General features: G+C 41.5%; 1 protein-coding gene across 1 annotated transcript; it reads left to right on the top strand.

The window, feature by feature from the left end:
* The first annotated feature begins 265 nt into the window (after positions 1-265).
* On the top strand, positions 266-12,337 carry LOC311116252 (transforming growth factor beta activator LRRC33-like). Its single transcript, XM_084191360.1, has 3 exons — positions 266-354; positions 3,542-3,662; positions 10,263-12,337. Exons 2-3 carry the CDS (start codon positions 3,555-3,557, stop codon positions 12,228-12,230), a joined length of 2,076 nt encoding a protein of 691 aa, XP_084047486.1. The 5' UTR covers positions 266-354; positions 3,542-3,554; the 3' UTR covers positions 12,231-12,337.
* The last annotated feature ends 5,501 nt before the right edge of the window (positions 12,338-17,838 follow it).

The following is a 17,838-nucleotide window of genomic DNA, read 5'->3' as shown; positions in this document are numbered from 1 at the left end:
GCAAATATCATAAGTTGACACTGATGTACTATGGGCATGCATGAAATGCATCACATAAAAATATATTGCATCTTCTAGTTCCAATGCATTATGTGTAATGCAGTACAGGACATGCATGTCTCTGACCAAGGCATGCGAACCTATATGTATGATCTTGCTTGTCCATGTGACTTTGGTTTCCGTTGCTTGCCTGCTTCCGCAAATACAAAAGCACGGCTCCGCTATATTGAGAACACACACGGCTCCACATAGATGAGAACCGATCTACCGACCGACGCTGCGTCGCACAAACCAGAGATATGGTCAGGAGCTCAACCGTCAAGTTGCTAGAAGAACACACACCTAACCACCAGCGTAAGTAGTGGATGCATGGTGCACTGTGCACTTGCTCTATCTGTGTGTGAGCTATTTACACTCAACAGCGTGTAACAAAGTAATGAATGAATAACATCCGCGCAAATGACACTTTTCTCAGTACATACTTGTAATATCAGAACAGAAAGTGTAACTTTGAATTTATTTTCATTCATGCTCTTAGGTCAAGGAATGTTACTTTGTAGCTTAATATCCTTATTTTTATACAGTCTATGCTAATTCATTGTATTTGTCAATCTGCTTATAAATTGCTAATAAACTATTATTTATTTGTTTATTTCACTATTAGTAAACGTCTTGTAAAGCATTATACTGTGCATTATTTGTTCAGATATTTAATATGTCAATTCAATACTTTGGATTTATAAATAGATTATAGATTATTCATAATTAATGTATTTGATTACTACAGTAGTGGAGAGTTCAAAAGGTACTCGCACTCAAACCATAATAAGGAGTAACCCAAGGAGGCCGAGATGCAAAAATGATATAGGCCTACTTCATTTAATCCATGCTCGAAAGAATACAAAGGGTGACAGTGAAATGTGTTAAAAATAAAACATAAAATAATTTACGTTTCAGACAAGCATGTATTCAATTAAGTATATTATTTTTGCATCTCAGCCTCCTTGGGTTATTCATTTTCATGGTTTGAGTGCGAGTACCTTTTGAACTCTCTGTATATACAGTGAGGGAAAAAAAGTATTTGATCCCCTGCTGATTTTGCCCACTGACAAAGAAATTATCAGTCTATAATTTTAATGATAGGTTTATTTGAACAGTGAGAGACAGAATAACAACAACAAAAAACAGAAAAACGCATGTCAAAAATGTTATAAATTGATTTGCATTTTAATGAGGGAAATAAGTATTTGACCCCTCTGCAAAACATGATTTAGTACTTGGTGGCAAAACCCTTGTTGGCAATCACAGAGGTCAGACGTTTCTTGTAGTTGGCCACCAGGTTTGCACACATCTCAGGAGGGATTTTGTCCCCCTCCTCTTTGCAGATATTCTCCAAGTCATTAAGGTTTCGAGGCTGACGTTTGGCAACTCGAACCTTCAGCTCCCTCCACAGATTTTCTATGGGATTAAGGTCTGGAGACTGGCTAGGCCACTCCAGGACCTTAATGTGCTTCTTCTTGAGCCACTCCTTTGTTGCCTTGGCCGTGTGTTTTGGGTCATTGTCATGCTGGAATACCCATCCACGACCCATTTTCAATGCCCTGGCTGAGGGAACGAGGTTCTCACCCAAGATTTGACGGTACATGGCCCCGTCCATCGTCCCTTTGATGCGGCGAAGTTGTCCTGTCCCCTTAGCAGAAAAACACCCCCAAAGCATAATGTTTCCACCTCCATGTTTGATGTGGGGATGGTGTTCTTGGGGTCATAGGCAGCATTCCTCCTCCTCCAAACACGGCGAGTTGAGTTGATGCCAAAGAGCTCAATTTTGGTCTCATCTGACCACAACACTTTCACCCAGTTCTCCTCTGAATCATTCAGATGTTCATTGGCAAACTTCAGACGGGCCTGTATATGTGCTTTCTTGAGCAGGGGGACCTTGCAGGCGCTGCAGGATTTCAGTCCTTCACGGCGTAGTGTGTTACCAATTGTTTTCTTGGTGACTATGGTCCCAGCTGCCTTGAGATCATTGACAAGATCCTCCCGTGTAGTTCTGGGCTGATTCCTCACCGTTCTCATGATCATTGCAACTCCACGAGGTGAGATCTTGCATGGAGCCCCAGGCCGAGGGAGATTGACAGTTATTTAGTGTTTCTTCCATTTGCGAATAATTGCACCAACTGTTGTCACCTTCTCACCAAGCTGCTTGGCGATGGTCTTGTAGCCCATTCCAGCCTTGTGTAGGTCTACAATCTTGTCCCTGACATCCTTGGAGAGCTCTTTGGTCTTGGCCATGGTGGAGAGTTTGGAATCTGATTGATTGATTGCTTCTGTGGACAGGTGTCTTTTATACAGGTAACAAGCTGAGATTAGGAGCACTCCCTTTAAGAGTGTGCTCCTGATCTCAGCTCGTTACCTGTATAAAAGACACATGGGAGCCAGAAATCTTTCTGATTGAGAGGGGGTCAAATGTTTATTTCCCTCATTAAAATGCAAATCAATTTATAACATTTTTGACATGCGTTTTTCTGGATTTGTTTGTTGTTATTCTGTCTCTCACTGTTCAAATAAACCTACCATTAAAATTATAGACTGATCATTTCTTTGTCAGTGGGCGAACGTACAAAATCAGCAGGGGATCAAATACTTTTTTCCCTCACTGTACAGTATTATTTCTCATACGCACCGGTCACCTTTGTTTTTAGCCTGAGCGCAAACCCTCATACTGTCTTATTACTACAGTAGTGCACATAGGATAACACAAATTATTATGTAACATATATTTCCAACAGAGAATAGTGGAATTGACCTATGTGCCACATAGATTTGATAGAATTTTTCAGATTTGATGGTTACAGTATGAAAAGCATTAATTGAATGCTTATCAAGGTTAAAAGATAACGGAGATATACAGCTGTTATTCTATTCGTATGGGTGAGAGACTGCGTTGGTGTTGTATTGTCTGGCATACACTCAGTGGCCAGTTTATTAGGTACATCCATCTAGTATCAGGTCGGACCCCCCTTTGCCTCCAGAACAGCCTGAATTTTTTGCGGCATGAAAACGTTGCTCAATTGGTATCAATTGGTGTGCCAGGAAAACATTCCCCATACCATTACACCACCGCCACCAGCCTGTACCGTTGACACCAGGCAGGATGGGGCCATGAGCTCATGCTGTTTACGCCAAATCCTGACTCTGCCATCATCATGACGCAACAGAAACCGGGATTCGTCGGACCAGGCAATGTTTTTCCACTCCTCAATTGTCCAGTGTTGGTGATCGCGTGCCCACTGGAACCACTTCTTCTTGTTTTTAGCTGATAGGAGTGGAACCCGGTGTGGTCATCTGCTGCAATAGCCCATCTGTGGCAAGGATCGACAAGTTGTACTGCGCCGTTATTTGCCTGTTTGTGGGCTGCCTGGACAACTTGCACAATTCTTGCCATTCTCCTTCGACTTCTCATCAACGAGTTTGGGAAACCATAGACTACCTCTCCTTTTCTGAGTCTCAGTCCTCTCCTGCTCCCTTCTCTCCTCCACAGTGAGGATGTTAAGATGCCCATCCACGGCCTCCTCCCTACCCTGATCTGTCTCACCCTCTGGCCCCTGTGGAGCCTGCTGATGCCCGCCCTCTGCCACCCTCACCACAGCCCCTGCAGACTGGTAAGAGCTAAACTTCTTGAACAAGTTATTAGAGTGTAGAGGAAGCAAATATACACTCTAAAAAGAAAATGTTCCTGGAGGCACCTTCAGGGGTTCCTCAGATTGCAACACCAGCGAAACCCATAAAGGTGCCTCCAGGAACCTTTTCCCTGAGGAACCTTTTAGGGTTTTAAGGATACTGTAGGAACCGTTTATGTCCCGGCATTCTATTATGAATAATATAAATAATAATACTATTAACAATAGTAATAATACAAATAACATTGAGTGGCACACTTGTAAAGTCACAAATTAATTTGATTGACCTTGAAATTCACAGAAATCCAAATATGCAATCAATAAAGTACAATGCCAAACGTTGACAAACATTCATATTTAATGTGATCTACAGCAAGATAGGAGCCTATACTAATCTGAATCTTGTGAGAAAATACAATAATTATTGTCATCAACTATACAAATCAAAATACCTAATTTTACTGATAGAAATGATATGTTTAGACACATGGAGAATATTTCACAGGTCAATAATAAAACTGATAGGCATGTAGAGACACTAACCAAGCATTAGCACATTGAATAACAGCTTTTCTAAGTGGTTTCTAAATTGTATACAGTGGGGGTCTGAAATTATTGACACCCTTGATAAAGATGTGCAAAAATGACTATAAAATAAATAATTCAAATACTAAGCTACATTGTATGCTCAAAAAAAGGGGAAATTATATATTATTTTATACTAATACAATTGCTCAGAGAAAGAGATTGTTTAAAATGATTGACACCCCTGTTTTCAATACCTTTCAATACTTCACCTTGCGAGGATAAGGGCACTGAGCCTTTTTCTAAAATGTTTTATGAGTTGGAGAACACATTGGGAGGGATCTTAGACCATTCCTGTGATGAGTGTGATAGAAGGAGTCAGGCGCAGGAGGGTAAATCACCAAATACAGAGTTTATTCTGTCGTACACAATTGCGCTGGATAGCGACAAACGAAAACAGGCACAGGGGAAACTATCTACCCTGGCAATACACGGTACGGGATACTCCAACAATATACAGGCACAGGGGAAATATCTACCCTGGCAATACACGGTACGGGATACTCCAACAATATACAGGCACAGGGGAAATATCTACCCCGGCAATACAAGGTGCGAGTAGCTCCACCGAGCTACACTACTCTCACAATAAACAATCACCCACAAGGACAAGGGGGCAGAGGGAACACTTATACACGGACTAATGAGGGGATAAGAACCAGGTGTGTGTAATTGACAAGACAAGACAAATGGAATGATGATATATGGAGCGGCAGTGGCTAGTAAGCCGGTGACGACGAACGCCGAAGCCTGCCTGAACAAGGAAGGGAGGCAGCCTCGGCGGAAGTCGTAACAATTCCTCCATACAGAATCTTTCTAGATCCTTGATATAATTCGATCTGCGCTTATGGACTGCCTTCTTCAATTCAAACCACAGGTTTTCAATGGGTTTCAGGTCTTTGCAAAAATTTAAATGTTGTGGCCAATTACATTTTTTTGTGTGCTTGGGGTTATTGTCTTGCTGGAAGAGCCACTCCTGGCAGAGGCAACCAGGTTTTTGGCTAAAATATCCTGGTACTGGGTATAGTTCATGATGTCGTTGACCTTAACAAGGGCCCAAGGACCAGTGGAAGCAAAAATACCACCACCATATTTTACAGTAGGTATGGGGTTATTTTCTGCTCATGCATGCTCATCTCGACACCAAACCCACAACTGCTGTGAGTGGCCAAAGAGTTCTATTTTCATGTCATCCAACAAATGTAAACTCCTGGAGTTTGCTAAACAGCGTTGGCACTTGGATTGGAAGTGATGCTTTGGTCAGATGACATGAAAATAGAGCTCTTTGGCCAAGCACATCAGTCGTGGGTTTGACGTCGAAATGAGAATACATCCGAAAAAAAACCCACAACAATAAAACATGTAGGTACCTACACAGGAACACCGGCGACCCTGGGACCCCCCATCATACGTTAGCAAAAATATCACAATCCAAGTCTCAAATGTCTCAAGGCTTAAAAATAATTTTTTAACCTGTCTCCTCTCCTTCATCTACACTGATTGAAGTGGATTTAACAGGTGACATCAATAAGGGATCATAGCTTTCACCTGGATTCACCTGGTCAGTCTAGTTATGGAAAGAGCAGCTGTTCCTAATGTTTTGTACATTCAGTGTATATTTCCACACTATGAGGTTGGAATAATACTGTGAAATTGTGAAAATTATGATAATGCGCTTTCAGTGTAAGAGCTGTTTGAAAAGACCGCCTGAAATTTCTGCCTGTTTTGATGGGAGTGAATGCGGTGAATTCGTTCATAGACTATTAAGAAAGAGTTCCAAACCTCTCTGCCAATAACAGCACATTTTCAGTTTTCCCCTCCCCACTCAAACCACTCCCAGACATTCCTAGCAAAATTATTGCTTTAGAAATTGCTCTTGCTAAGAAGAAATGTTTGTTTATTTTTTACCATTTTAATTTCAAACAATCACAGCAAGGTACTTAATTGTGACCCAGAAATGATTTGATATTGATATGGATTGAATTAAATTTAAATTTAATTAAATTATGGTTTGGTTAAATGAACCAGTTTGATTAATTCAGTCCATATTTAAAGCCAAAGTTCAGTATTCTATGAGCCAGGTGAAACTGTAATCCACAGCCACTACAAACTTCAGCTAACTTTAGCCACAGCTAGCTAACAATCAATGGAAGTGATAGCTGCAACCGGTTGATTTCAGTGAATATAAAAAAATCCTCATCATGCTCCTAGCCTACATTGGAAAGTACATAGACTTTTTGTTTATAAAAAAAAAAAAAACCTGGGGCCTCCCGAGTGGTGCAGCGGTCTAAGGCACTGCATCACAGTGCTTGAGGTGTCACTACAGACCCGGGTTCGTTCCTAGGCTATGTCACAACCGGCCGTGACCGGGAGTCCCATAGGGCGGTGCACAATTGGCCCAGCGTCATCCGGGTTAGGGGAGGGTTTGGCCGTGGGGGCTTTACTTGGCTCATTGCGCTCCAGCGACTCTTTATGGTGGGCCGGGTGCCTGCAGGCTGACTTCGGTCATCAGTTGAACGGTGTTTCCTCCGACACATTGGTGCAGCTGGCTTCCGGGTTATGCTGGCGGGTGTTAAGGAGCGCAGTTTGGCGGGTCATGTTTCGGAGGACGCATGACTCGACCTTCGCCTCTCCCGAGCCCGTTGGGGAGTTGCAGCGATAAAACAAGATCGCAATTGGATATCACGAAAAAGGGGGTAAAAAAATAGTATTTTTTATTCTTGTTTTTACTACCTGCCATGTAGACAGTAGACACACATATAATGAAATAGAAATGCAGAATCCAGCAGAGGGGAAACCCATTTTCACAAAATACTTTTATGATGAGACCACTTAACCTTTACAGAAAGCCAGCAAAAGTCTAAATAAACATAGCAGATTTTACCCATTAGGCCTACTGTACAGGCAGCAGTTTTTCAAAATGGCCACCAACCAGCTCAATGGGACCAAATTAGGCCTAGGTCTACTAAGAGTGGTTTAAATGGCAACAACTATTAAATGGCTTAAATAGCTTGAGACCAAAGACCAAATAAAATTAAACAGAAATCAGAACAGTGAATTACAGTCAAATAGCGAATTCATCCATTAGACAGCTGAATCAACACACGTTTTCTGAAAATGTTTTACTTCACCAAAAAAGCCTCTAAAGTAGTTAAAACAGAAAATGTCCTATTATTATGTTTCTTAATCACTGCACCACACAGACCTTAGGCCTAGCTACTTAAAACAAAGTTACAGAATGAAAACCTTGGCAAAAAACCTGAAACCTATAGATCTAGGGGAGACTGGGGCACAAAGTAACACGGGCACAAAGTAACAACTAAATAGTGTATCTGGGTGATTCTGCAACTTCGGGCACTTTGGCCCTGCAAGATTTCAGAAATTAAAGCATATTGAAACACACTTTTACCAGTATTATAATTGTCTTTGATTTGTCTAGAAACAATATCTGATAATGGCTGCGATCGTGCTATTCAAGAATGTATATATTTTTGTCATTTTTCCAAGACAGCCATAGACAAATGTCATTTCCATCATGTCATTAAACATCAATTTTATTTGAAAATGAAATATCATACAATTTATTTATAACACGTTTCTTATACATTTGTACATTAACTTGTATTGATTTTTAAGGTTTTCCTAATATTAATAATTCAACACGACCCCTGAATGTATAAACTTGCCTTTGTGACAGCTGAAAACATTTATTTATCATGAAAAATTAAAATGTCCACCCAACCGTTTTGTGAGATTATGATAACAACCATATGATTTCCCTATCTACAACAAATCAATCAATGTAAATTATACATAGTATACTCATTTACCTCAAAAATATGGGTGTGGTGGAAAAGACAAGGTGTGGTGGAAATAAAATAAAAAACGTATGAAAACAATATTTTATTGCAAACATTTTGAACTAAAACCATTGTTCAACATATAATTAATATAAGACAAAGTAAGATTCCAAAAGTAGCCGATGGGCAGAGCTCAAGCATTTGTGGTATATCCAAAACAGGTGTGGAGGGTCACCTGCTTGTGAGAATCACCAAAGTGAACTGCCTGGATTTCTCTGGTGTATTTACACAGGTAGTTCTCTGCAAAGTCAATATGCACGATGATCTCCTCTTTCCGCAGATTCTCTTTTAATTCTCTCAGTTTGGAGTATTGGTGTTGAATGTTGTACACGTGTTTTCCCAACTTCTCTTTCAATCCTTTGGAGAAGTCCTCCAGTAGAATCTGCAGTGTGCCACACACCTTTTCTTTTACTGTCAAATGTACAGTGAACTTCTCCATGTTTCTCTCTCTCTTCAGCTTTGTTTTTCCACTCAAACCACCATGTCTGCTCACCAGCATCAAAGTCAGATGTTTAAGCTCTTTTGCTTGGCAAAGGGAGCACTCTCTGTACATGCACTCTTTCTTCAGGTTTTGAAAAATGTATGCACTCACTAACTGTAAGTCGCTATGGATAAGAGCGTCTGCTAAATGACTAAAATGTAAAATGTTCTCACAGCACAAAGACTCAATAAGGTTCTCAATGTAGTTTTTCCACCATGAACTGGAGGTTGGCGTGGGTTTTGCAGAGGCATGTGTCCCTATCCTGGACTGTTGGCTTGACAACCCAAAAAGGATGTCTTTTGCAGAATTCATAGTAGGAAATTTGAATATCTGAATATTCCATCTTAAACTTCAGATAAAGGAGTATGAAAAATGAATGCACTCACTAACTGTAAGTAGTTCTGGATAAGAGCGTCTGCTAAATGACTAAAATGTAAATGTAAAATGAATTGTTCCATTCAAGAAGCGCTTCTGCTTTTTCTTCTTGTTCCTCGTTAGTGTCCCTTTTCCCTGTTGTTGCTCTACTGTTGTCATCATGTTCATAGAATCTAGTGATTTTCTCTTCTGTGGCTGTGCTAATTCTGTTACACTGCTTTTTCCTGGAGTATTGAAGACTTGTTGGCCTGTTTTCATTTGCCCTCATTGCTTTTGCTGAAAATCAAAATTCTCTGTTTGCGGCTTTGACTAGGCCATACTTTCTCAGGATGTTGCCTCTGAGCATTTTTGAAGCCACTTGTTTGTCCTTGGCACTGCGCATGTTTTGATACTTTTGCTTTAACTCTGCAATGATGGCATTTTGAAACAATAAAATCCTTCTCAAGTGATTTGATATTGAGATAAAAATGGCTGCATTGGTACTTTAAGAAATAAGTTGACATAATTAGAAATAAGATATTCTCCTCTTTTCTACTGTAGGTACTGTATGTAATTCAAAATTAGTTTATTCTGTTATGCTAGCGATATTCCTTTTTTTTATGCTCTCTCACAATGTGTTCTCCAACTCATAAAACATTTCAGAAAAAGGCTCAGTGCCGTTATCCTTGCAAGGTAAGCTATTGAAAGGTACTAAACAAATGATTACTTGTTAAACAAAATCTCTTTCTCTGAGCAATTGTATTAGTATAAAATAATATAATTTCTACTTTTTCAGGGCATACAACATAGCACAGTATTTGAAATATTTATTTTATACATTTTTGCTAATCTTTATCAAGGGTGTCAATAATTTCAGGCCCCACAGTAACTCTCAATACAAAAATACAAAAAACATACAATAAAATACCATGTAAAAAAGTTCCTTTGAATTATGAACTTCAGAGCTTGTGGTTCTCACTGAAAGCTGTGAAAAAGTGCCTGATGACATCTTCATAAGAAATGCAGCATACACTCTGGTTTCTGAAGGGAAGAGAGAGCATAAGTTACCACAATAGATATAAGAAAAGGTAATTCTATCATGGAAACAGCTACTACTGCTGGTTCTCAGGGTTTCCGTTCATGCATACATTAAATACTTTTATCCGTCGTATACTCTCTGGTCTGATTTGTGGTATAATACCTTTTTTCTTTGCTGTTTAAAGTATTTTAACATATAAAATGAAGTATTTGAAATTGTATTGATCTCGCATACACTTAATTTCTCTCCCTTTCTTTTTACAGACCCAAAAGACTGCTCTCTGTAGTAAAAGTGAGATCTCATCTGTGCCGAGGGACCTACCGGACAACATAGAGGAACTCCACCTGACACATAACCACATTCAGACGCTACAAGATGACTCCCTCTCCCGCTACATCTTCCTTCGCACTCTGAGCTGTGCAGAAAACCGCTTGGAGACAGTGGGGTCAAAGTTCTTTCACAACTCACCTCATCTAGAGAGCCTCAATCTAGCTGCCAATAAACTTCACGTTGGATACCAGCAAACTAGCATGGCGCTGCTCACCCTGTCTGGACTCAGAGTTCTGGATCTGTCAGAAAACCAGCTTACGGATGACATGGCCTCCGTCCTCCTCCAGAATATGACGTCCCTGGAGTACCTCAACCTTTCCAGGAACCTCCTGCAAAGGCTGGACGAAAGCTCCTTCAGCGACCTCCACCAGCTCAGAGAGCTGGACCTGCAGAGGAACATGCTGTTTGAGATCGTTGGGGCCTTCGATCACCTGCACAAGCTCCAGAAACTAAACCTGGCCTTCAACTACCTGCCCTGCCTTGTGGACTTCAACATGACCCAGCTGGTTGTGCTCAACGCCAGTCACAACGTCATTGAGTGGTTCATAGCCAACCAGGACCTCCAGGAAACCTTCCAGCTGGAGACCCTGGATCTCACCGACAACAACCTCCTTTTCTTCCCCTTCCTGCCCACCCAGAGCCGCCTGAGGAACCTCTATCTGTCCCAGAACATGTTGAGCTTCTACGAACACCTGGCAGACACAGCTGGCTACCTAAACTGGACCACCAGTGTCCAGTTCTACAACCTGAGGGGCAACGTGAGCAATGTCACGGCCCAGCTGTGGGACGAGAGCCTGCACGGCGACATCTCCTCTCTAGACCTGCTGGATCTCAGTGGAAATCAGGTGGGCTACTTCCCCCAAGGGTTTATCAGCAAAATGCCTAGCCTGGCCAGACTCAGGATGCAGACAAACTGTCTCAAGGTTTTAAATCTAACACTGGAAAAACTTCCGGGGACGTTGTACGAGTTGGATTTGAGCAACAATAGATTAACGGAGCTCCATGCTGACCAAGGTAGTTTAAGTGAGTTAGGCAACCTGAGCTATCTCAACCTGAGCCAGAATGGCCTGCAGAGTCTACCTCCTAGACTGTTCTCCTCACTCACCAGCATCAGCTCTGTGGATATCAGCTTTAACAGAGTTGGCATATGCTCCCTTGAGAAAGGGGGCGGGAACATGGGTGGGGGTAACCAATCAGACTGTGTCGTTTGGAGAAACATCATCTCTCTGAGACAGCTCCACCTATCAGGGTGCAACCTGGGGAGGCTGCCGTCGTCAGCGTTCGCAGGGACACCTCTAACACACCTGGAGCTGTCTAATAACCCAGAACTCATCATCGGGCACAGCTCGATAGTAGGCCTCAGCAGAACTTTACACCATCTAGGATTGGGAAACACAGGCCTGAGAGACTTTGACTTCTCTCCTTTCCACTACTTGAAGTCTTTGAACATTTCCAGAAACTCTCTTACTCAGCTCCCTGCTTCACTGCTACACCTGGAGCTGAGGCTGCTGGACCTGAGGGACAACAAACTGAACACTCTCCCCTTAGATCAGGCTAACACATTAGCCTTGAAACTACACACTGTTTTTCTCAATGGAAACACTTTCAACTGCTGCCAGTTGGACTGGTACAGGACATTTGAGAGGGCGAAAACAGTCAATATCATTGACCTCTCAGACATTTCATGTCAGGATCTGACAAAAAGGACACACAGAGTGGTGCTTTTAGACCCTGTAATATGTGGTGGGAGTGAGGAGGAGTCTGTGTACTGGTACATCCTGTTGTTTATCGTACCTGTCCTCTGCCTGGTTGGGATTTCTGTCATCTTCCTGCTCACTTTCAGGCCCAGACTGCTTCCCAAGGCCATTAAAAAGAAATGCTGGAGGCCCACGTCATACTGACATTTCAGTCACCTTCCCTGTGTTGTGGAAGAAAGGTCAAATAATTAAGACAATGTGGTACATTCTGTCCAAGTGTGATGTTTTGCACATGGGTCGTTCCATGTCATTTCAGCAAGCCATGACACCCACCATCTCAGATTGTTCTGAAATCGTTTCTGTAGATAGAAACAGATAAGATAAGCATTCCGGAAACATTATTTTGTTGAAATATAATTTGATCTCTGAGAAATTGAGCTAATTGTTGGCACCCAAATTGGCCACTTTAATTTATAGGATTCATTATAATATTCAATAATTATAGTACCAAAGTATTTTCTAACAATGAGTAAGACATGAGAAATCCTCACATCAATCCCACCCCAACAATGAGTATATAGTATCAGTTCTCAATGTTTGACAGGTAGTATGGAGCTGCGGCGCCGAGTATTGTTTCTTCATCCTATGTAATTTGGTGATGTTTTTTGTTTTCCTGTTCAGATAAATTAGTCAATGAAGTTAATTTTGCAGAGATCAAATAATATTTAAACAACATAAAGTTGCAGGAATGCTAATGTTATCTGTTTCTAACAACAGAAACAATTTCAGAACAACCTGAGATTTTGAATTTATTGTGTTAGAGGTTTCATGATGCTTGTATCTAAACCAAAGTAGATAATTTTAAGATTGTTCTATATATCAGTTTTGGTCTCTATAAGCTTCAAAATTATTAGGTCCAAAACCTAGCATGAAAGTGCATCCCTGTAGCTGTGTGGGATAATATAGTCAAAATGTTTGCCTTGGGGTAAGTTGAGCCAATGGCCATGGGGTAAGTTGAGTAAATGGTTGAGCCAATGGCAAGTTGACCAAATTAAAAGTGTTTTCTTCCCAGGCGCAGTGGTGATCCGTCATTCAGGGCAGAGCCCCACCAGTTTTGAGCCCCATCTGTTTTCAATTTTTTTTTTTTTTTAATAAAGAAATATATTTTCTTTGTTGCTGCCTGTTTTGCATGTCATTTTGGCATTAATACGTGTCACATATCAGTTTGCGTGTCACATATAAAGCTGCATACAAACATGGTCTCCTTTTTGCTTTCCAAAATGCAGGTGTTTTAGCCTAGCTCAGTGCTTTCTGTGGTGGAGGGGCAGCCAGCTGAAAATACAGAGCGTAGGGGTTGGTAATCTTCTGTAGTTGCGCCATGATTGGCTCAGTGTTCTGTCACTCACGGGGACACTACGTCACCGCAAAATCTACAGGGAGAGCTAGAAAGTTCAAGCCCCCTTGGGTGCTGTCACGCGTGCTGTAGGTGGGTGCAGTGGTGGAATCAAACGCAGGACACCGAAGTATAGTCCAACAGACTTTAGTAAATCTCCAACAAGGAAATACGACAACTCTTGCCCGAAGGCGAAATTACGCACGAAGGCGAACAAAAACAAAAGCGCACTAAACAGGTGCGTAACACTCCAACGCAGTGGAGGGAAGCTCAACCGAGCGAAAATACTAATTAAGCCCTACACACGACAGACCAAAATCAATAACACACAACACTAGACAAACACAACGAGAAACTTATAGGACACTAATTACGCTAAACGAGAACAGGTGTGACAACAAACAGACAAAAGCAAACGAACATGAAACATACAACGGTGGCAGCTAGTATTCCGGAGACAACGAACGCCGAAGCCTGCCCGAACAAGGGAGAGAGGCAGCCTCGGCCGAAACCGTGACAGGTGCTGCCATAGATTTACATTAGAAGTGCACATCCAAGAAGGCTCAAGGTCATTGGCCACAGATAAAAGGACGTCAAATCACGTTATATCTACCGTAGCTTTGATTGGACTGATCATGTCAACATCATACTTAAAAAATTGTAGCTAGCAAGCTAGACAAGCAGTCATCATCATGAATCACATCAACAATCTACTGGCAAATCATTTTCAATCCTTGTCATATGAAGAGAAATTATAGATAAAACGTATCGGTGCTCATCAGCCATTGGACATACACATTAGACAACAAGTTGGAAATCGCAAATTCAACAATGAGTGGTTTGGAAGGAATCAGTGGCTAACTGCAAGCGTTGCAAAGCAATCACTATTTTGCTTCCCCTGCTATTTGGTGGAGAGGGTGTGTGGTCCAAGTCTGGGTTTAAGGGTCTCTTTTCCAAGCTTAAAAGGATAAACATTCACACGCAACACCATGGGCCAGAAAAGGTTGAATATATTGGCCATGCTGTCAATCCAGCATGACTTCTGCCGCGTTCAAAACAACTGGAAACTCAGAACTGGGAAATCGCAGACTTCAGTGAGTTCAAGACAACTGGAAACTCTGAAAAAAACTAGCTCAGACTGGGAAAACACGTTTTGAACGGTCATCCAACTCGGAATTCCAAGTCAGGAACTCAAGCCTCTTTCTAGAGCTCCGACCTGAAGATCACTGAAGTCATGATTCAACCTTTTTTTTTCAGAGTTCCCATATCTTGATGACAAAGTTTAATGAAAACATTTGCCCACAAGAAGAACAGGAAGGTGGCGCGGCGGTCCAAGTGAGCACAGCACAACGGTGAGTCCAAAAATGTCTTGTATGCTGCTGCATAAATTATGTAATATGCCAGGGAGATATGTATACTGTAGCTAAGAAAGTAATACTAAGTGTATGTTGTGTAGTAAACTGTTAGTAGCCCATGTGCCTCACCCAAATAAGTTGGTCCCTTTCCCCCTCATAACTTAGCCTACTGTTCTGACTTGGTGGACACATGTAGTCTATAGCCTGTTTTAGAGAAATGTCATCAACAAATATTGTAAGAGCTTTCATTGTCTGCTTATATGCCCCCTTATTTATCCTACAGTTCTGACTTGATGTACAGGGAGAATACTGTAAGAACGGCCCACGTTCTGAATTCTGTCGCTGTAAATTTCCAAAGTGCTGAACAAATAGTTATATTGACTACGTCTGTCTTAGCTCGCTCATTAATGTCTTAATCGAAATTACGGATTGCCTCTTATCCGCTCATCGTTCCCTTATGCCATAGTTTGTACATCTCAATTGTCAGTAGAAAGCACATTTGTTTAAGCAAGTCAGTCATGTCAGCCATGTTTTTTAAAGGCAGTAAATGAGGCTGAATTAACTGTTTCGCTGCCAGACAAGGCTCCGCTGATAGCCAGGTGTAGCAGTGGTAAGGATTCACTCCATGGTGCTGAAAAGAAAGCTCTGCTGTTGGGACAGCTTTATGTAGGCCCTAACAGTTTGTGGGCACCGTTTGTCACCATTATAGTGCAATTAATGTATTGTTTAGTGTTGTGTTCTTTTGTGTAGTGGCTTTGCTGGCATGCATTAAAAAAAACATGCTAAAATCGCCACTGCCCAGGCATAATGCAAGGCATTATCGCTGGGCTATGAGGTAACAACAGGGCCTATGTTATAGTGTAAAAAAAAGTACAAAATGTTTGTTAGATGTTAAGCCTGTGTTAAAAGATGCTTAAAATGATTAAAAGACAAAAAAGCAATTGTGATTGTGTTGAATTGTGTTTGGGAAATAAAGATAGACATGTTTTAAAAAGGTAGTGGTAATATTTTGTTCGGTACTGTGACGAGTACTGAGGATACGAAAGGCAGGATGCAGAAGCAGGAATTAACAAGGTAAAGGTTTACTTAACAATGACAACGAGCATACCAACGCGTACATAAACGACACGACTCTAACAATTACACACAACAATGAACAAACAGTCCAGGGCTAAATAGGGGTGGTGATGAGATGATGAGGTGCAGGTGCGCTGGAGGTGATTAGGGTGCGTTGGGTTTCCATTCCTGTGTTTGCCGAAGTGATGCGCTCAGACCGGTGGCTCAGTAGACCGGCGAATCAGAGCGCCGGAGGGGAGCAATGGGAGGAGACGTGACAGGTACAGACATTTGTAGGTGGCTTAACTTACCCTGTCCAGCGGCTCAACTTACCCACATTTTTTTGGACAAGCTATGTTTTCAAAGCTGTGATGTTAACATGAGTTCTGATTAAGTTACCCCTCTCTCCCCTACATGTGGTGATTTCTCACATTGACAAAACATAAAACAAACATACTGTATCCTGTTAAAATAAACCAGATGTGATAAATAACTCTGTTTATTATCTATGCATAGTCACTTTAACTCTACCTACATGTACATATTACCTCAATTACCTCAACTAACCTGTGCCCCCGCACAACGACTCTATACCGCTACCCCCTGTATATAGCCTCACTACTGTTATTTTGCTGCTGCTCTTTAATTATTTGTTATTTCTTTTTATTTCTTTTATTTTTTACTTAACACATATTTTTCTTAAAACTGCATTGTTGGTTAAGGGCTTGTAAGTAAGCATTTCACTGTAAGGTCTACATCTGTTGTATTTGGCGCATGTGACAAATACAATTTTATTTTATTTGATAACTGCGTGCTATACATTTTTCGGAAGCCAGTCAAGATTTCCCATAAATGTGCTGGACCTTTTTGCATCATTATAATCTGATGGTGCTATGTGTACTTGGTTTACACCATCCCTGCCTCTAGGGGCCTGTTGTGTGCGCTTATTGTGTTTGTATGTGTGTGCAGATGCAAACTGTCTTGTGATGCAAACTGTTGCTAAAAGCAGCTGAGGAAACATGACATTTCCTGTTTTGTTGAGATGTGCAGCAACTGCCCAGTTGTGTCTCAGAAAGGAGTTGGCCTCGAGTCGGATTTGTGAGGCACAGCTACAACTTTGGCCACGGGGACCGCATTTAAGTTGATTTCCAGTATTCCACCAATATGGCTTTGAAAGGTAAAATGTTAGTATGAAAGTGTGTTGGACTACGGCACAACTTTATCCTTCACATTTTCTATGTTGTCAGGTCAGTCCTATGTACTGAACTATTAGCAGCTAAAGGTTATAGATTTCCAAAAAGTATTGTGCTTTCACCGTGTTTAAAAATGACAATCACTATTTTCCATACAAATCAACTCTGCCTAAAGTGAAGCACCAATCAACATACAACACCTGACGGGCCACATTTCACGATTGGAACACGGGCCAAAATAATAATAAAAAACACTTCTAAGTAAGAAACAGCACCTTTATCTTCATGTTCTTCACTTCAGCTCTAGTCTACTGTGTGCTAGTGTACCTGTAGCTCTCTTCACGACAACAGACACAGGTTGGTTCCTTGAAACGGGCGTTTATTGCCTTGCACGTCTTTTTCTTCGATGCATCCACGTCACACCGTGAGAACTATATATTTGATGAACACAGTAACGTTGATAAATTATACAGTACTGAAACAAAATAATACAAATGGCGCTCGGCGCGACAATACAAATGGCGCTTGGCGCGACAATACAAATGGCACTTACATTTTAGTCATTTAGCAGACGCTCTTATCCAGAGCGACTTACAGTTAGTGAATACATATATTTTTTTTTTCATACTGCCCCCCCGTGGGAAATGAACCCACAACCCTGGCGTTGCAAACGCCATGCGATATCAACTGAGCTACATCCCTGCCGGCCATTCCCTCCCCTACCCTGGACGACGCTGGGCCAATTGTGCGTCGCCCATGAGTCTCCCGGTCGCGGCCGGCTGCGACAGAGCCTGGATTCGAACCAGGATCTCTAG

Source organism: Coregonus lavaretus, assembly GCF_964263955.1.
Source record: "Coregonus lavaretus genome assembly, contig: HAP1_SCAFFOLD_1766, whole genome shotgun sequence".
Lineage (NCBI taxonomy): Eukaryota > Metazoa > Chordata > Actinopteri > Salmoniformes > Salmonidae > Coregonus > Coregonus lavaretus.
This window is presented reverse-complemented; position numbering and strand designations above follow the sequence as displayed.

Coding starts and splice junctions, on each gene's coding strand:
- LOC311116252 (XM_084191360.1), top strand. CDS start 3,555: ATGCCCATCCACGGCCTCCTCCCTACCCTGATCTGTCTCACCCTCTGG. Junction 3,663..10,262: donor ACCACAGCCCCTGCAGACTG/GTAAGAGCTAAA, acceptor TTCTTTTTACAG/ACCCAAAAGACTGCTCTCTG.